Below are 18495 nucleotides of genomic sequence, written 5' to 3' on the forward strand. Positions count from 1 at the left end.
CTGCGCCTGCTACAGCGGTAGCGACACCAGCCACTATAGCAAAGCAGGGAGGTATCCTTATATGGACAGTGATGTCAGGGGCTTCCCCAGACACGGGGTCCCGGAGCAGAGCCGCTTCCAGCGCTCTGCCTGGGACTCCATCTCTCCTCCCGACATCACTGTTTATAGATGGACAGTGATGCCGTGACGACGACAGCGACAGCACCCGGAGGCCGAGTGGGCCCCCCCAAGAGTAGTGGGCCCCGGCACTTGCCCGGGTACACCGGCTGCGGATGCTAGCCCTGATACATATATAAATATATATATTAAATGACTAAAGTTTTTCAATCACACAGTTCCAATTGAAGAGATAGTAATATACATATATGCTAAGAGGAAACACACAAAAAATCTATATCTACAATGTATAGGATATGCATTGTTAAGTCATACAGAAGTCAACATAAAAAGTATAACTGGATATATTAGCAAAGGCAAACATGGAAAACATGTAGAAAAGATAGAATGTAAAGCAAACAAAATGTAAACATAAATTTGGGGTACTTTATCTCTCTAAATGAAGTGTTTCCTAATGTAAGAGGCACAGTACGCCTTAATGTCATGTTTACAGATTAGTGGTATTCATCTCTTGCAAGTTGGGTTAATTTTTACAGTATGTAAGTCCCATTTCAATGTAACAGACGGTACTTGGCTGTTGAATTAAATATAATTAAATATAAAATTAGCTTTTTCATTGTTTATCTTCATCACATGACAAAACATTTCGTTTTGTGACTATTATTTTTTTAGTCTCCCTGCAATTTGCTGGTAATTGTGGCTAACAAATCCCTATTGTTTACAAACGGCAGATGCCCAGGGATAGTAAAACAATCCATAGTGACACTTACCGCTCCAATATTTCCAAGCCACAGAAACTAAATAGCACATATAACGTGATTCTAAGCTAACTTTGCTGGAAGACGTACATCTTTTCCTTTTTCCTCCTGCAACTGCAGCTTTTGTGTCCATTCCCAGCGGACATGAATAGCTCATACAAACTTCAAGTACAAAAGACTTTGTTTCCTAGGTAACACGGAAGAAAAGTTTGCTGTATGCTAAAGTAAAAAGGCTGGGATTTGTTGCTGATTCCTTCCCTGAATTACAAGACCATTGGACAATGACTGTGTAGTGATCTGACGTCTAATATCACTAGCGTCAGTGTAAGAACGTAATGACGGAAAAGCCTTCACTAATATCACATGCATTAGAAATCCCGAAACAATAGTACACTGAAAAGTGACCATATAGATTACTTTAAGGGAAGCGTTTCATATGTAGCGGTTTCTATTGACGCTCCACAGTTTCCGTACCTGGTCCACTCATATTTGTTATATTTGGCCAGGACCATGGTCGGTAACTATACATTATATTTTTAATATGATAATAATCACCTATATATCTACTATTATTTAATTTCATGAAAGAAGGTCAGAGCTAAGCCACATGGTAAGATTTATTTGGGAAGGTCCTTCAGAAACTTCGACAGGTGTGTAACTGTTATGACATTTTTAAGAATTAAATAATTTTTTTCTGTGGAGATCTTAAAGTGTAACGAAACTTTAAAAAATCTTCTGACATGTCATAGTCACATGTCAGAAGTTTAGATCGGTGGGGGTCCGAGCACTGAGACCCCTACTGATAGCTAAAACGAAGCAGCAGAAGCATTCTGGGAAAGCGCTGAGCCACTTCATTTCCGATCGGCTTTTTTCGGAAAGCCAAGCTGTTGGTGTACAGGCTCATATACTTTTGATTGAGTCCGTACACCGTTACATGGGCTTTGCGAGAAAACAGAGGGGCGTCTCAGCGCTTACCCGAGCTCTTCTGCCGCTTTGTTTGAGCGATTCTGAAAGTTTAGTTACCCTTTAAGGTATGTGGTAAAATAAAACACATTCTCAAGCTCAAGGGTCACATAAGGTATTGGGAAACATTCAAATTTTTGGAGAATCTTGGAGCTTCATTTTCCTTATAGGACACATATATTGCAGTGAGGATGTAAATAAGAAACTTAGAATTTGCTATTCTATTTTTAGAAATGATCAGTTGAATGTGGACAAAGTGCTGCAGTATGAACCCCATTTTCCTATACATATTTACTCAGTTGAAGAAGGATTAGTACGGAAGTGTAAGTAGTTAAAGAAGCAGATATAGAGGGATAGAGTGAAGCCAGTAGGACTAGGACAGAAGGACACTTCATCTTTCCAATACCTTTCTACTCCATGGGGTCAAATGGCAACATTCAGTGGGGGAGGGCGGACGGGTTCTGTTAAACTAAGAACATAAAATGTGGGAAACATTAAAAGCATGCACAGATGGTAAAAAATATATGGTAAAGTATATAACACAACAATTCTTACAACTTAAAAATAAAAAAACATGCATAAAATGTCAGAAAACAAAGTGATCATAAATGAAATGTAATGTATATAATTGTAGGGAGGTATTTTGAGATATTTACACAAGGGGGCACTCAATCATGGCGGTTATACGGATATGCGTCTGACATGTAGAATCTCCATACCTACAGAGTGATCAAAATCTAGTATTTTCTGTTTAAGAGAACCAAGACCAGCCCTTCAAATGCTATATCTAACATTGTATTTACTGGACAGGAACAGGGACCTGGTTTTCTGCCAGAGGGTTTGCATTTAGAAAAGGGGTTGTACTGATGAAACAACCCCTTTAAAGCCACACTGAAAACTGTATGTCGCAATTATGTGGAAAAACTTTAAAGAGGATCTGCCACTAGTTTAGTAATGCCCAATCTCCTAGTTAATCTAATAGGCGCCGTCACACTGATCATGCTAGTGAAAATTGTGTCCCAAAAAGTTTAATATTTTAAAAGTTATGTTTTTTTTTAAAATATGCAAATGAGGCTATACTAGACAAGTGGGTGTCAACAGCAGCGATTCTCCTGAGGTGGAGCTCCGTCACAGCCTCTGACCACTGTCCTATCAGCATGAAGCAGCTTCACACAGTGTGAGAGACTGAGGCTGGAGGGAAGGAGGATTATATGGCATATGAAAGACGAGATTCCAATTTTTCATTTCATACCAGGAACGCAGTTCTAGCTGTGACACAAAGGAGATATTGGCAGGTGAATACACAGTCGGGAGTGGAGCTGCATACTATAAGATCACTCTGTGTTACTGGGCAGGGAAGGGGGAGAAGCTGTATGACGATTGGTCAGCGTCATACAGAAAACATAACACCGCCCAGACTGAAAAGAAAGAGTCCCCTCCTATTTGGCAAGTATGGCCACATTCGCATAATTAGAAAAATTCTCATAACTTTGCAAATAATAAACATTTTTGAAAACAAATCACCCTGTAGTTATCAGCATCATAGTGCCTAGTAGATTAGTTAGGAGATAGGGAATTGCTAAACTAGTGATGGATCCTCTTTAAGGGTATGTTCACACGTGGCAGATTTGCAGCAGAAATCTCTGTAAATGAAAAAAATCCATTCTATACATCTGAATGGGGCTGTTCCTTCAGAATGTGCATGGTTTTCTACAAGCGCTATTCATATGAATGGCACACCAGTAAATCTTCTCAGACCATTTCTGTTGACTAGTTGATGAGGATGCTTATAAGAATTTGGTTCCCTTCTGGCCTCTCTATGGAGATTTTGCTGTATTTCTGTATTTTACAGGATTACTGTTAATGCAATTTACCAATTATAAGTGTAGGGTTGTCAATGCCGAGTTTATATGATTCGGCGAGGCAATGAAGATATCCCATGTTAACTGATATTAGACTTGTAACAGCCTCACACATCTAAACTGTGAAAATTCTGTTTTGAAAGGGTAACTTAACTTTTAAGAAACTTTTGACATGTCCTAGTTCTGAGACCACCACCAATCTCTAAAACGAGGCGGCAGAAGCGCTCAGGTGAACGGTGTTCCGCTTAGCTTCTGATGGCTTACCTCGGAAACCCGAGTGAGTGGTGTACAGGCTCATAGAATTTCTATTGTGGCCATACACGGCTTTCTGAGGAAAGCCGATCAAAAACAAAGTGGCACAGCGCTCCCGGCGATTTGTTTTAGCGATCGGTCTGGGTCTCGGTGCTCGGAAACCCCACTGATGAAAACTTCTGACATGTCACTATGACATGTCCATCCTGTTTTTAAAATCAAATTGATTCAAATGAAATATAACTGTTTAGAAGCCCTATATACAATTATCTATCTATCTATCTATCTATCTATCTATCTATCTATCTATCTATCTATCTATCTATCTATCTATCTATCTATCTATCTATCTATCTATCTATCTATCTATCTATCTATCTATCTATCTATCTATCTATATATATACACACAATAGATAGATAAATATAGCTATATATATAGATATATATCTACATATATATATATATATATATATATAGATATATATATATATAATTTTTTTTAACTATCATTATTTTTTTAAATAAACAAACCATTTCAGGTGATACAGCATGCTCTGCTATATTTTCAGCTACAATGCTGGGTTGTCAATACATCTAGACAGACGAGTGACCCAAAACAACGTGGCGGAATTGCTGTTGAATTGCAACGGACAGTCCGCAGTGGAAATCTGCAGCAGCCGTTATTTTAATTGGTTTCTATATATCTTTAGGTAACTTAGCTCAGGCGTTGCAGAAAATAACTGTGCGGAAATTAGGCTGTGGTGCAGATTTTCCCTCCGCAGCATGCATATTACATTGCGGAGAAGCGGACTTTCACTGCGGATTTCAGCCTTTGCAATGCAAAAACTGAAATCTGTGGCAAGTCTGCTGTGATATCTGCAATGTCTGAACTACCTGTCAAATATGAAAATGTTGCTGCAAATTCGCAACGAATCTGCAGCAACATTTGCAGCGGAAAAATTCCGCCACGTCTGAACATGCCCTAAACAGACTGACAAGAACATTTTAACACTTGGCATAAAGAATAGACGACATCTTACTGGTACATGTGGGCGTTCCTTTACTTCACGTCTCTTTATTGTATTAGCTGCCGGATATGAAGGAAATGGAGGTGGAGCAAAAACAGAGCCCATGAACCGTCTTTCTCTGTTATCTGCTCGAGCCCGCTGCTCTGCTATGGAAAAAGGGAAACATGAGTTAGTATAAGAATTCTTCAGAGAATTATTTTTTTTTAAAGTAAATAATTGGAAATGTAGTACTGACAGCAAAAGATTCTACAAGCTGGATTATGACACAAGTATTCCACATAACGTTAAATAAATACATGTAAATGTTGTTGTGCCTGTTTTCCACTAGATGGCAGTCAAGCTTTCTCATTGTTTGGTTACCCAGTTATAGTTACAATACAAAGTGTGCAAAGTCTAACAAACTATTTTTTTTGCAGATTTACCAACCTCTATGCATCAAAGCAATAGGAATATGCTTTTTCATCAGTTTGAAAATAAAAGGTAATATTGGAAAATCCCTTTAAGTAGGATGAATAAGGCTAATCTGTGACTTTATCTGTAGAGCGTGGATTTTATCAATGATATTAAAGTGTTCAACCCTTTTATTCTATTGTAATTCCGGTAATGTTCAATAAAGTATTAGTTTCATACAGAACATTACAGTGTTTTAACTGTTTCTAGCAGACCTGCACCTTCATTTCATATGACTGAAACTTATATAGTAACTTAAAATGACGTAAATGATGTTAAGTCCTTGAAATAATGACTTATCCTACTGTGTGTGAACACAGGCAGATCCCGCCAGTGGCTGTAGGACGCTCGCCAGGACATTTGGTGATTGTAGGGGTGAGCGGTGGTAGCAGGAAGCGCCTTGGTGAAGATGTGGCTTCTTTACCCTCCCCCGCCATAGGAGTAACTACAACAGAGGTCTAGCTGACTTTGTCTCTGGAAATCGGTTAATGGACCAAAGTAGAAGTTTGGACAGCAGATCCTACAGACTAAGGCCACTTTCACACGCAGTATTTTGCGTCAGTATTTGGATGCCAAAACCAGTAGTGGAACCTACACAAAGAAAAAGTATAATGGAAAGACTTGCACCTCGTCCGTGTATTGAACCACTCCTGGTTTTGGCTTCAAGATACTGATGCAAAATATCGACCAAAATACTGCGTGTGAAAGAGATCTTAGGACTAATGCACACAACCGGGTTTTTTTTGTCTGTGTGTGATCAGCAATTTTGCGGATAGCACATGGACCCATTCATTTATATGGCCCCATGCACACGACCGCGATGTACAGGTATGAGGGATGCGATTTAGAACATGTCATTTTACTGTCCGTATTTGCGGCACAAACTCGCTCATAGAAGTCTATGGGACCGTGAAAATTGGGGACGGCATATGTGTTGTACGCAATTGCAGATACGTTGCCAATCGATGCCAGAGAATTCATGTGATTCAGTCATCATGTGACCTACTCAGGGGTTTGGGACAAATTGGTGACATCAATTCCAGCTTTTCTTTTTTTTTGTGGATCTGTGAATGACATACGGATGCACTACGGAAGTACGAAGAACGAATCCATGGTTTTACGGACCGCAAAATCACCACAGTCGTTTGCATTAGGCCTTAGGCTAGAGGAAACACAGCAACTACAGATATACAATATTAAATTACAGACAACACAAATCACTATAACTCATAATAATGCTTAATATTCCCAACTTAGACATTTATGGCATATTCAGAGGATCAGGGACCTACAGCTATCTCCACAATGGTGGTGCCGGACCTCTGCCCCGCCTGGTGAGACGGCCACTGTATTCAGGCGAAGAACGTATTGAGGGGCGGCCAGGCATGTGCTTGTCACTCTCTATTCTATGGTAGTTATGCCGAGCAAGCGGGAAAGCTGTCGGGGACCCCCATTCTGGAGATAGCTGTAGGTCCCAGAGCTGGGACCTGCATCTATCAGAAAATAATGGCATGTCCTGTGGATACGCCACGAATGTCTAAGTTGGGAATACCCCTTTAAGATAAAACAGGCGTTTATAGGCAATGGAAATAGTCAGAAAAGATGTTGACTGACTATTGCAGAGACACGTCTTGCCTCCTGCTGGATGTTCTCATCATATTATCCCACATCTCTCCAAGTACTTAGTATTCCCTTTCATTGAATATGTGAGCATAATTGCAATTCAATCTTTTTCCCCAGTTTCTCAGCTTGAGACCTTCCTTACAGATCTCTTTATTTCTTCTAGGCGTGATTGAAGGCTATATGATAGTTGAATAGAGCAGGCTGGTGGGAATTTTAGTGTCAGAAGGACATACACCTTCTACATGGCTTCACTGAGAGAAGTAAAATGCCTGCGCTCCATAAAGCTATAAAACGCAGGCAGGGAAGCCACAACTTCATGATATAATTACTCCTTCCGGCCAGAGGAGACTTAACCGTGGATCCTACATTAACTGACAGTAAGACATCGGCAAAGGAAACCAAACCTTCACATTCAAGCATTTATTAACACTTCTTCACACTGCCAGGCCTTTCTGAGGCAAACATTTTATTATCCCCTTCATATAAACCATTAAAAGGGGAAACATTTCTAAACGCCTCAACCAACAATTGTTCTTTATAGTTAAAGCCAAACACTGTCCAAAACGGGAAAATTTCCGCTTCCCGGAACCTTGCCAGTGTTTTGGTGCAGTTGTGATTTAATAATCTAGGGGGTCTTCAGAAAAGGATTTGTTGCCATCGTTTTTTTTATGGTGTGGTCGTGCTTGTAATATGCAATTCCATAAAAATGCATTAGGCTACCATCACATGAACGTGCTTTTGCGGCCGCAATTCCCCCGAAAATCCACGGGAGAATTGCGGGCCCATTCATTTCTATGGGGCCATGCACACGACCGTAGTTTTTGCGATCTTTGCACGGCCCGGGAACCCACACCGCAGAAAGAACGGGCATGTCCTATTACGGCCGTCTTCTGCGGTCCGGGCTCATTGAAAACAATGACGGCGACCATGTGCATGTCCTACGATTTGCGGGCGGCCCGCGGCTGACAGTCCGTAGCCGGCCGACCCGAAAATCACGGCCGTGCACACGGCTACGGTCGTGTGCATGAGGCCTTAGTCTGGTGCCACAATTATGACATTATTATGTCATGACAGTTAAGGGGGTCGCATCAACACTCGTTACACGTCTGTTTTAGGAACTTTTTGTATTCCCTATACAAATTCTGAAGTATCTTTTGTGGATAATTGTGCCGGTCCTCTGTTATTCCTCCTGGAAATGTATTAATAAATGGACTACTGGGTGTTACCATGTCCTTAAGGCCTCATTTACACGAGCGTGTGCGTTTTGCGCACGCAAAAAAACGCAGCATTTTGCATGCGCAAAAGGCACTTGACAGCTCCGTGTGTCATCAGTGTATGATGCGCGGCTGCGTGATTTTCGCGCAGCCGCCATCATAGAGATGAGGCTAGTCGACGTCAGTCACTGTCCAGGGTGCTGAAAGAGTTAACTGATCGGCAGTAACTCTTTCAGCACCCTCGACAGTGAATTCCAATCACCATATCGAGTAACCTGTTAAAAAAAAAAGAGGTTCGTACTTACCGAGAACTTCCCGGCCGTTGCCTTGGTGACGCGTCCTTGGTGACGAGCCTCTCTTGACATCTGTCCCCACCTCCCTGGATGACGCGGCAGTCCATGTGACCGCTGCAGCCTGTGCTTGGCTTGTGATTGGCTGCAGCTGTCACTTGGACTTAATTGTCATCCCGGGAGGTCAGACTGGAGGAAGAAGCCGGGAGTTATCGGTAAGTCAGAACTTTTTTTTTTTTACACGTTCACGTATATTGTGATCGGAAGTCACTGTCCAGGGTGCTGAACCAGTTTAACTCTTTCAGCACCCTGGACAGTGACTGTCTCCTGACGTCGCGTACCGGAACATTTTTTGCCGGGTTCGGTCAAAACGAGTTCGGCCGAACCCGGTGAAGTTTGGTTCGGTTCTGACGGTTCGCTCATCTCTAAGACACTCCGTTTGGATGTTAGTAAACAGAAAAGCACGTGGTGCTTTTCTGTTTACATTCAGAGTTTGACAGCTCTTGCGCGAATCACGCAGTGGATGCGTGATGCGCGGAAAACGCAGAATTTTAGAACATGTCGTGAGTTTTTTTCAGCGCACTCACGTTGAGCAAAACTCACGGACTGTCTGCATGCCCCCATAGACTTGTATAGGTCCGTGCGACCCGCGTGAAAAGCACGCGCGTCGCACGGACGTATATCACGTTCGTGTAAATGAGGCCTAAAAATAAGGTGTGTCCCTGCACAGTTTGACACTGCATTAATTTGATATGCTCCTTTGATAAGGAGAATTTATTCATCCATTTACAGAAATAATAAAATAGCAATGGCATAACATGAAAAGATGCTTCAAAATGTTTATTTTATGGGGAATGCAAGTATTTACTATAACAGACATGTCAGGAGAGGTGACAAGTTTTCTTTAAAGAGCTGAGAAATATATAAAGGAATAAATAAACTGCTTATTGAAATAAGTAATAACTTGTAAATCGTACTAAATCTAACTTTAAATCATTACTAAAATAACTCACCCTTCCGCAGGGCCCGCAGGCTTTGCTTGGCATGGCGGTGTAGCTCCTCCACACAGGGGGGTCTAGTGGTAGGCAAAAAAATATTCCTCTGCTGGTGCCAGGATGTCTTGTAATACACACTGAGCTTGCTCTCTGCATCCAGGTTTGAGACAGCTGTGAATAAAAGAGTGTCATTTTATTATTGGTGACTTTGGCGATCATTTAGAACATTTTCACTCATTTTGACTACTACACACAATTCAAGATGTGAACAATGTAATATTTTATTAACATACATAAACATATGTATACTTTAGTCACAGCACAAGGACTACCGATATGTCAAGGACTATGGTATTAGTTTTGATATAATCTGTATATTTTTATGCCATTGTATATTTATAGAATCAATGATCATTGTAAAAAAATAAAGCTTTCCTATCATTGGTTCCCTATCTTGTGGTTGCTATTTAGCTGCCACAGTTGTATCATTTAGGCTGGGTTCACACGAGCATGTTACGTCCGCATAGTTATGTACGATGCTAGTAGTCTCTGTCTCGCTGTAATCATGTTTTCAGTACGGGACAGTTCAGACACATCACTATGATGCTAGGAGCCCGGCTCCCTGCACTGTGTTCGGTCTGGGACTTGCGGCCGAAATAAGTTCCGTCCTTTACGGACGTAACGTGCTTGTGTGAACCCAGCCTTACAGTATTTGCATGTGCTGGAGAAACAAAGTATAAATGTAACAGATATTTGGCTTCGTTCACATCTGCGTCGGGACTCTGTTCATGGGTTTCGTCTAAGCTTTCCGTCAGGGGAACCCATGAACGGAATCCAAACTGAAACAAACGGAAACCATTTATTTCAATGGTGACGGATCCGGTGCAAATGTTTTTTTGTTTGTCACTATTGTGTAAGCGTTCCGTCATTTTGACAGAATGAATAGCACAGTCGACTACGGTATTGATTCCGTCAAAAGGACGGAACCCTCACACAGCGGTGTGACAAACAGAAACCATTTGAACCAGATCCGTCACCACTGAGATCAATGGTGATGCAAACGGAAACCTATGCTTTCCGTTTGTTTCAATTTGGATTCCGTTCATGGGTTTCCCCTGGCGGAAAGCTCAGACGGAACCCATAAATGGAGTCCCGACACAGATGTGAACGAAGACTTAGATACCTCATATATCATCTGTAATTTATGGCTGTTCCCGCTCTGGTATCTCCTGTGAATGCTTAACTTTGAAAGTGGAAACAAACTATCTAGCATCAAAGAACTCTGTCTACACATGATGAAGTACAGTACCTCACTAAAAACAAAGATATGATACAAAGGATGACTCTCATGGATACAATGGAACTATGTGACATTCTTGGCACATCAGTATTGTAGCAGAATTAGGCAAAGGGCTCGTCCACACGCTCCGGAATTGCCGTGTTTTTCCCGAAAAAACGCAGCAAAATACACTAGCAGCATAGTGGATGAGATTTAACAAATCTCATCCACATGCTGCGTAAAATTTTCCGAACCGAAATTGACCTGCAGTGCGTATTTTTCAGACCGCAGCATGTCAATTCCTGCTACGGAAAGTGTGCAGAATTGCTGCGTTTTTCATAGGAGATGTCTCCATCTCCTAACATTGGGAAAAGCGCAGCAAAATACGCACCATTATCTGACGCAAAAACATGCAGGAAATGGTGCGTTTTTGCCGAAGCGGAAAGCCTTTGACTTTCAACGGAATTGCAGCAGAAATTTTCTGCAGCAATTCCGTTGTGTGGACAAGCGCTAAGCCCACAACTCGTTTTTGTGCACACGTTTGTGGTATTCGAAGACGTATATGTTTTTAAAGTTACAAAATCGTATGCATTTGTAACATACGCTTACGTTCTTTGTAGTATACGACGTATGACGTTTTTATACGTTTGTGTCCGCTCTTACTTCTATATGTTTTTTGTTCTTGAGCTAAATCAAACTTTGTAAAGTCAAGATTTGTAAAGTCAAAATATATAGGAAGAAGTAGGGAGTGGCTGCAGTGTTTTCTGGCGCCAGTACTGAGGGGCTTGGCAGGGGGAGGCACGTCTTTATCTCATAATCTGGGTAATTCCCCATATATGGTGACGAAAGCGTATACGTTTTACGCGTGCAAATGTAGATTTTAAGATTGCATACGTCGCCACTGACTTCAATACAAATAAAAAATGTATACGTGTGGTGTACGTTTTGGAAGAGTACTGAAAAGCATAGTAGTCTACGCCCTTCAGGACATAGAAAAAAAAGGATAGAACGCAAGCACAAAAACGTATGAACAAACTTCACCATTAGGGCATCCGTCCTCACCATAGAAATTAATATACACGCTGTGGTACACGATTTGACACTGTTTTTTTTATGTCAAAACGCGCAAGTCAGACGTACAATAAAAAATGAGATGTGAACTTAGCCTTAGATATAAATAAGCAGTGTGAACAGTGATGAAGACCCAATAAACATTTCCATGGATTTGTCAAAACAGCTTAAATGAAGTAAAAATAAACCCAACCGTTTATAGGTCGTCTATCTACAGTACTTCAGTATCCGATAATAAAACGAATAATAATAACCTCTATTTATTATTTGACATATTGTAAAGCTGTACAAATAGTCCAATTGGGTGTCCAGTGTACTTTATATCCCACATAGACCCTTCCCAAGTTTCATACAAGGAAAGGGGGATGAAATGCGATTTTTCTGCCATCACTATTAGTATGTATGGTATCTGCTTCAGTGTATATTGGCCTATAAGTTCCCAACAGCTTTATAGCCTGGAGCTCTCATGAGACTCCAGACTTTAGAGTAAAGCATCATGGGATTTGCTTTTCCGCTGGAAGTCACAAACATATTGCACCTTGTATATTACAATACAAAGGTAAGACCTGCGTATGTTTAATGACTTTCTATGGTTATATATAGTTATGTAGTATCTGGACCTCTTTAGTCATTTTTTCGTTTTTTACACAAATATACAATGTTGGAACATGATTATATAGCGATAAACCAGTTTTTTTCTACATTTTTCATGTTCTTTGCATGTCAATCTGCAGCCTAGCAGTCTTCACAATCATAGGAGACATTATATAAAGTCTGGCTTGGCTTTCTATCACACGCCTCATTAGGCTACAAGGAGAAGGATTACTAAGAGTGAATGCCTTATTTCACAAATACATACCCATGTCACCACACAGAGCGGGTGATTAATACATTGCACCTGCCAATGCCATACTGACAAAATGGCTCACTGACTTTCTGTGGTGTTTGCCTGTTCATGTGATAGCCTGCCCAATTCTAACCACCCCCCCCAAAAAAAAAAAAAGACCCGAAGTTGCCTAATTTGATCAAGGACAACAATGCACTTTAACCTAAATGTGCTTATGCTGAATTACTAATGTAGGGTTATTTAGTAACTATTACATGTTACTTTTTACAATAAGAAAACAGCAATAAGCACATGTAGTCCTTTATTGCTCATACAAAATTGGCAACTCCAATAATTCAGAATATGTTTCGGAAATCCACAAATATATTTAGATGTCACGTATATGACAGCGTCTAAGGCAGACCATACATATTAGATTAAGGTTTATGGATCTTGCCTAAATGGCCGGTATCCCGTGATAATATAATGTGTATGGGAACCCCCCGGCTATCCTTTGATGGGAAATGTAGGGGGACGACAAGGATCGGGCATATTGGATTTCCATCAGTAGATAAGCCACTACCAGTCGTGACTTGCTTGTGGACGGGCTAATATAATAGGCACTACCTAGCAATGTGGTACAATGCTATCGTACTGTATTCAGCAATCTATATTTTATGGCCGACATCACATTTTATTAGTAAATAGTGTATAGAATGGACTATATATGACTATTATCAACTACTGTTTTATAACTTTAATCAAAAAATAAACGCTAATGACTCCAATGACTAATATTTACCAAGTTTAACTGTTGCCAGTATGACAACTATGCCAGTCATCAGCAAGGCAGTGTATTTTAACTCTACATATGCTGAAAGATAGCTGTAGCACTGATAGGATCAATATCATCTGCACCGAGAATAGGTTTAGTTTGTGCGAGGAACGACGATAAACCCTTATGTCGGGCTTGCGCTACATTGAAACGCTGGAAGGTAGTTTGGCTTCTTAGATCATTCAAGCGTGTTTGTTCTAATAATAACTATTCAAAGGGCAAGCAAGAAGGATTTCTGCTCTATTTATTTTGCTATATTTCATGGGTTTCCCCCACAGCACTGTCTGGTAGACATGTTGTTTTCTTTGTATTCCTGCTATTATTATATTACCATCCTGTATAATAGATTCACAAATAATCTGTATATTCTAAGACATGACTGTCAATGAAAAGTGTTTACGCAATATTTTAGTCTAAGGGGTCCAGATTTCCAACGATACAGTAATAGCTGAGCAGTACATTGCTTCTTTATAAATTAAAAATGTCTTCATAGCCATAAGGCTGGGTTCACACGACCTATTTTCAGACGTAAACGAGGCGTATTATGCCTCGTTTTACGTCTGAAAATAGGGCTACAATACGTCGGCAAACATCTGCCCATTCATTTGAATGGGTTTGCCGACGTACTGTGCAGACGACCTGTCATTTACGCGTCGTCGTTTGACAGCTGTCAAACGACGACGCGTAAAAATACAGCCTCGTCAAAAGAAGTGCAGGGCACTTCTTTCAGACGTAATTTGAGCCGTACTTCATTGAACTCAATGAAGCACAGCTCAAAATTTATGGCTGTCAGAGAAGCCTCGCAAAATGCGAGGAGGAGCATTTACGACTGAAACGAGGCAGCTGTTTTCTCCTGAAAACTGTCTGTCATTTCAGCCGTAAAAGCCTCTCATCGTGTGCACATACCCTTATATATCATATACAGATATGGTACTATCCTAAACAGGATAGTGTGTAACCTTAAAGGGGCAATGGGGAATAGAAATACATTGCTTGTCCTTAAATGTACGGCACTAAGGAGAAAACATTTCCGCATGGGACCTAAGAGACTTTTTCGTGCAAATAAAACAAAATAGAAATGATGTTGTAATGTCAGCTCCTTTAGATTTCCTCTATTTTTGGGATGCATTTTATAATGTGTTGTGACAGGAAGCACTAGAGAGCACACAATGCGTATGTACTGGTAAAAACTATGAGGCATTCAATAATGTATGCAGTGCCATGCTGCCTTTACCACAACACTGCTTCATGCCACAGCAAGTTGGGTCAAGCTGGCAGCTTCGCAAGATACCAGGGACTCAGAATGTAACATACAATCACATGTAAATTCATTTGTAAGTGAACTATTAGATTGGAAATCCATTTATACATGATGGATGAAATATATGTTTATATTATATTTGATCTGAAACATCATTTTTACAAACACTTACCACCCCTTGACCATGCTATGGCCATATATCGTAGCTAGTGACATGAAATCAATACAGCCATTTTTCTAAAGGAAACATGCTATGGACTGGCGAATGGAGTAAAAGGAATAAATGTGAAAATCTGGAGGATTACTTCAAAGGCTGCTATATGGAACAGATGTTTCACATGGTAATCCAACCCTATCAGAAAAGATGAGATTTATTTGTTTAATATATTGAGTCCTCCTGAATAAACTCTCAATATTTCCCAATACATGTGTTGATTCTTGGTACAAAAAAAATGGGGCCTTGTTGGGCCACGTTAAAGGGGTTATCTCATGAAGATCAGCTCTATCCATACGCCATATAAGAGTATATAGATATCATAAAGGGGGTCACCATTTGGTACCCACCTCCATGTTCCAAGCTGTGGCTTTTCCTCTGGTGGCTCCAGTCCATGTATGACATGAGTGAGCATTTATCTCAATATCATAGGGGAAATATCTGGCTGCCAGGGGCTTTCCCCGATAAAATCATCAGTTTAGCAGAGGTGTTGGGGGCTGGCCGGTGATGATCCGCTAATCATCATTCCCATATTGTAGAGGTTGTCGGTGGTGAGACAACTCCATTAAGCATTCACTAGTAATGTATATTCCTCAAAATTGTATATATTACACAGGGCCTATATATTTTTAATGGATTTTACAACAAACTTTCTATTGTTTTAGTTTCCTACAGCATGTCTGTAACAACTGTGTTTCAGAATGTATTCATTCTTATGGCTGCTATCTTTTGCCAATAAAGAATTATTTTGCATGCAAATGACACTGTGCAGCCAATTTACAGTATCTTCCTACTATTTATGTCACATCCCATATATGTGATCTGTAGAAAGTAAGTAAGGGAATAGTCTAGGCCTATACATGAAAGCCTGATCAAGACCTTTGATGCCGTTGATCCTAGGCTCTGCAATACATCACACAATATATACAGTATGTCTATTGTTTTTGTCATGTCATCACGTCATTCACAAATGCACAATATTCAAATGTGTATGTTATCAAAAAGTACAGCAAAACCATAGATAAACCAACTGGATCCATCACTATTCTGACTGCAGAGCGATCACTATACCCACATCTGTATACCTGGAGCACCAGACATATTATTCTCATTGAGTGGACAGATCTGATCAAATAGTAATTTCATCCTTGCCAAAAAGGTAGGTTGGTTGTAAATTATATAGTAAGTTTATGCATTCTAACTACCAACTATGCGATACCAGGTAAAAACGTCCAACATTTTGGACCTGGAAAAGGTTAAAATTCAATTCAAATGTGAATGTTGCTTCACCTAAAATCATATGAAGCAACACAGAAACTTTGTTAAACAGTTAAAGGCAAAAATTCCAGTACACGGCACAAACACTTCATATGCCCTCCATCCGTTTCACTCTAGATTAAATCTTTGGTTGAAGGCCAAAAAAAAAAAGCCACCATTGATCTGTGCAAGCTACAGGTTATAGTAGAAGAAGAAGAGAATAAAATGGTAATTGGTTGGTAAACCATTACCAACATTCAAGTCATATACTTCTACATGTTACCCTTGTATTAAACTCCTGTTTAAGGCATAAAGAAGACAGATGACATGGCCTAGAGGATGTAGCAATGACAATATTGAAGCTTGGCAGATAGGAATAGACAGAGTTTTCAGATTTCACGACTGTATGTAAATAACTTGCATAAATTACAATCAAGCTAGCCTAAAATATAATTATTATTATTATTATTATCTACCACATACAATGTTTATTAAATGTCTCTACTACCGGCCTTTTCTCTAAACCTGAATAAACACGACATTTCACTGTTAAAAGCTGAACCGGCTTGGAAAAGACTACCGATTAAAACCAAACCCGTGGCCAGCATCGGATGTTAGTTTACTGAACACTATAGTTGTAATATTTACCACTAATGGACAAGAAAAATTTTGACGCATGAACTATACGTTTTCTGACTGATGGAATGGAGCAGATTTCTATCTGTCGGAACTGATCCTCTTTTATACCATAGACAATGATTACTAAAGAGCGGACATTTTTTTAGACCGTTAAGATAATCATTAAAGGTATTTTCTGATCAGAGACAAACCTTTTGCAGCTGACTGATTTTGCTGGGGGAAGCGGCTCTCTGTTTTGGCACACAGAGTGGGTCCCGAGCGGGGGGACACCCCACTATTACCTTCATATGCCCTAATAGGGCATATGGACAGGCGCTGTCTTCATGAGACAGCCACTTTAAGTCTATGGCAAGCTTTAAACACTGAGTTTTCCACAGAAGTACAAACTCCCATGTCCTAACTTACTTTATTTTGTTTCATCTGAGCCCTCTGCTTGCTATTGTTTGTGCCTGTCATTATAAAATGACAGGGCACCATCGAGCCACTTCTGTATCGTTGGCAGATCCTTTGTGCTGCACACAATAACAACCTAGGAGGCATCAGAATATGCCGTAGCGGAGACACGAGTGGAAAACCCACAGCCGCAGGGGTGCAAGGTATTTTTCTATTATTGAATTACAAAAAAGTAATTTTGCAAATGGAGTAGGCCTTACATATTGCTAGAAATGGTCTATAGAAAATGTCACACCTAAATGCAGAGTTGGTAAATAATTAAATACTGCAATGCATTATGTCTACAAGTCAACAGATTATAACTTGAGTTCATTTTATTCATTTATACTAGTGTGGGAAGTCACTATATACCGTATGTGGTTCCATTTTACAGCCACAATGTATAGGAATAACACTTCTAAATCATTATTGTCCAACAGAGGTGAACTTTTTCACATGTAACTATAAAAGTACTATCACTACTACTAAATAAAATACCAGCGATATCTGACCAACACATAATGCTCAAATGATGGTATCTTCTAGTAGCTGCCTAGATGTGACAAGAAGACATTGATGTCCATCTCCCTGTATTGCCTTCAGACAGACTTGGAAATGATCTGTTCCATTCATCTGAAGCGACTGTGGAATGCCCCGTCTGTGTTCATTCCCTGCTGTGTTTGCCAGTGAGCAGAGCTCTCAAGCAGTTGTGTATGTAGTGAGCAGCCAGAAGAAGCAGCTTGTGGGAGAAAGGAATCTGATACTTTCAATTTTCTTGCTTTTAATTGTGGTTTATACTTTATATTGTCAGGTTGGTCTGGAACGCAAAGTTCAGCGCTGTCGTCATTTGGTCTGGATAGGAAACTATGCTCAATAAACTCAGACAGTAGACGTACACACACCCCTAGCATATTCTGCAAGCCTTGAAAATCCACCGAAAAAAGCTTTTATCATAGTTCAAACCGTGGCTGCTGCTAGGGAAATGTAGTATTACGCAGCGCCCATTAAACTGATGTCACATCAAACCCACCAGAACAAGATCCGCCAGTGCATAGAGTCTCCTCTATGATGTCAGGTCCATATGGCCTAGAAGCATATATATAGACATTGGTTTTCTAGATTGGACA

The 18495-nt window shown here is 40.2% G+C and overlaps 1 protein-coding gene across 4 annotated transcripts in view; it reads right to left on the reverse strand.

The window, feature by feature from the left end:
* The window catches only part of NHS (NHS actin remodeling regulator), a 199935-nt gene that overhangs the window by 23214 nt on the left and 158226 nt on the right, over positions 1 to 18495 (reverse strand). Inside the window, exons 2-4 of one of the 4 annotated variants that reach the window (XM_075852970.1) lie at positions 9573 to 9725; positions 4995 to 5125; positions 2245 to 2307 (exon numbers count right to left, since the gene is read on the reverse strand). In XM_075852970.1, the coding sequence (XP_075709085.1) occupies positions 2245 to 2307; positions 4995 to 5125; positions 9573 to 9725 (347 nt within the window). Of the gene's footprint in view, positions 1 to 2244; positions 2308 to 4994; positions 5129 to 9572; positions 9726 to 18495 lie in introns of all 4 variants that reach the window. The other 3 variants (XM_075852969.1, XM_075852972.1, XM_075852971.1) reach the window with 3 other exon arrangements.

The sequence above is a fragment of the Rhinoderma darwinii genome, chromosome 2 (genome assembly GCF_050947455.1).
Source record: "Rhinoderma darwinii isolate aRhiDar2 chromosome 2, aRhiDar2.hap1, whole genome shotgun sequence".
Taxonomy (NCBI): domain Eukaryota; kingdom Metazoa; phylum Chordata; class Amphibia; order Anura; family Rhinodermatidae; genus Rhinoderma; species Rhinoderma darwinii.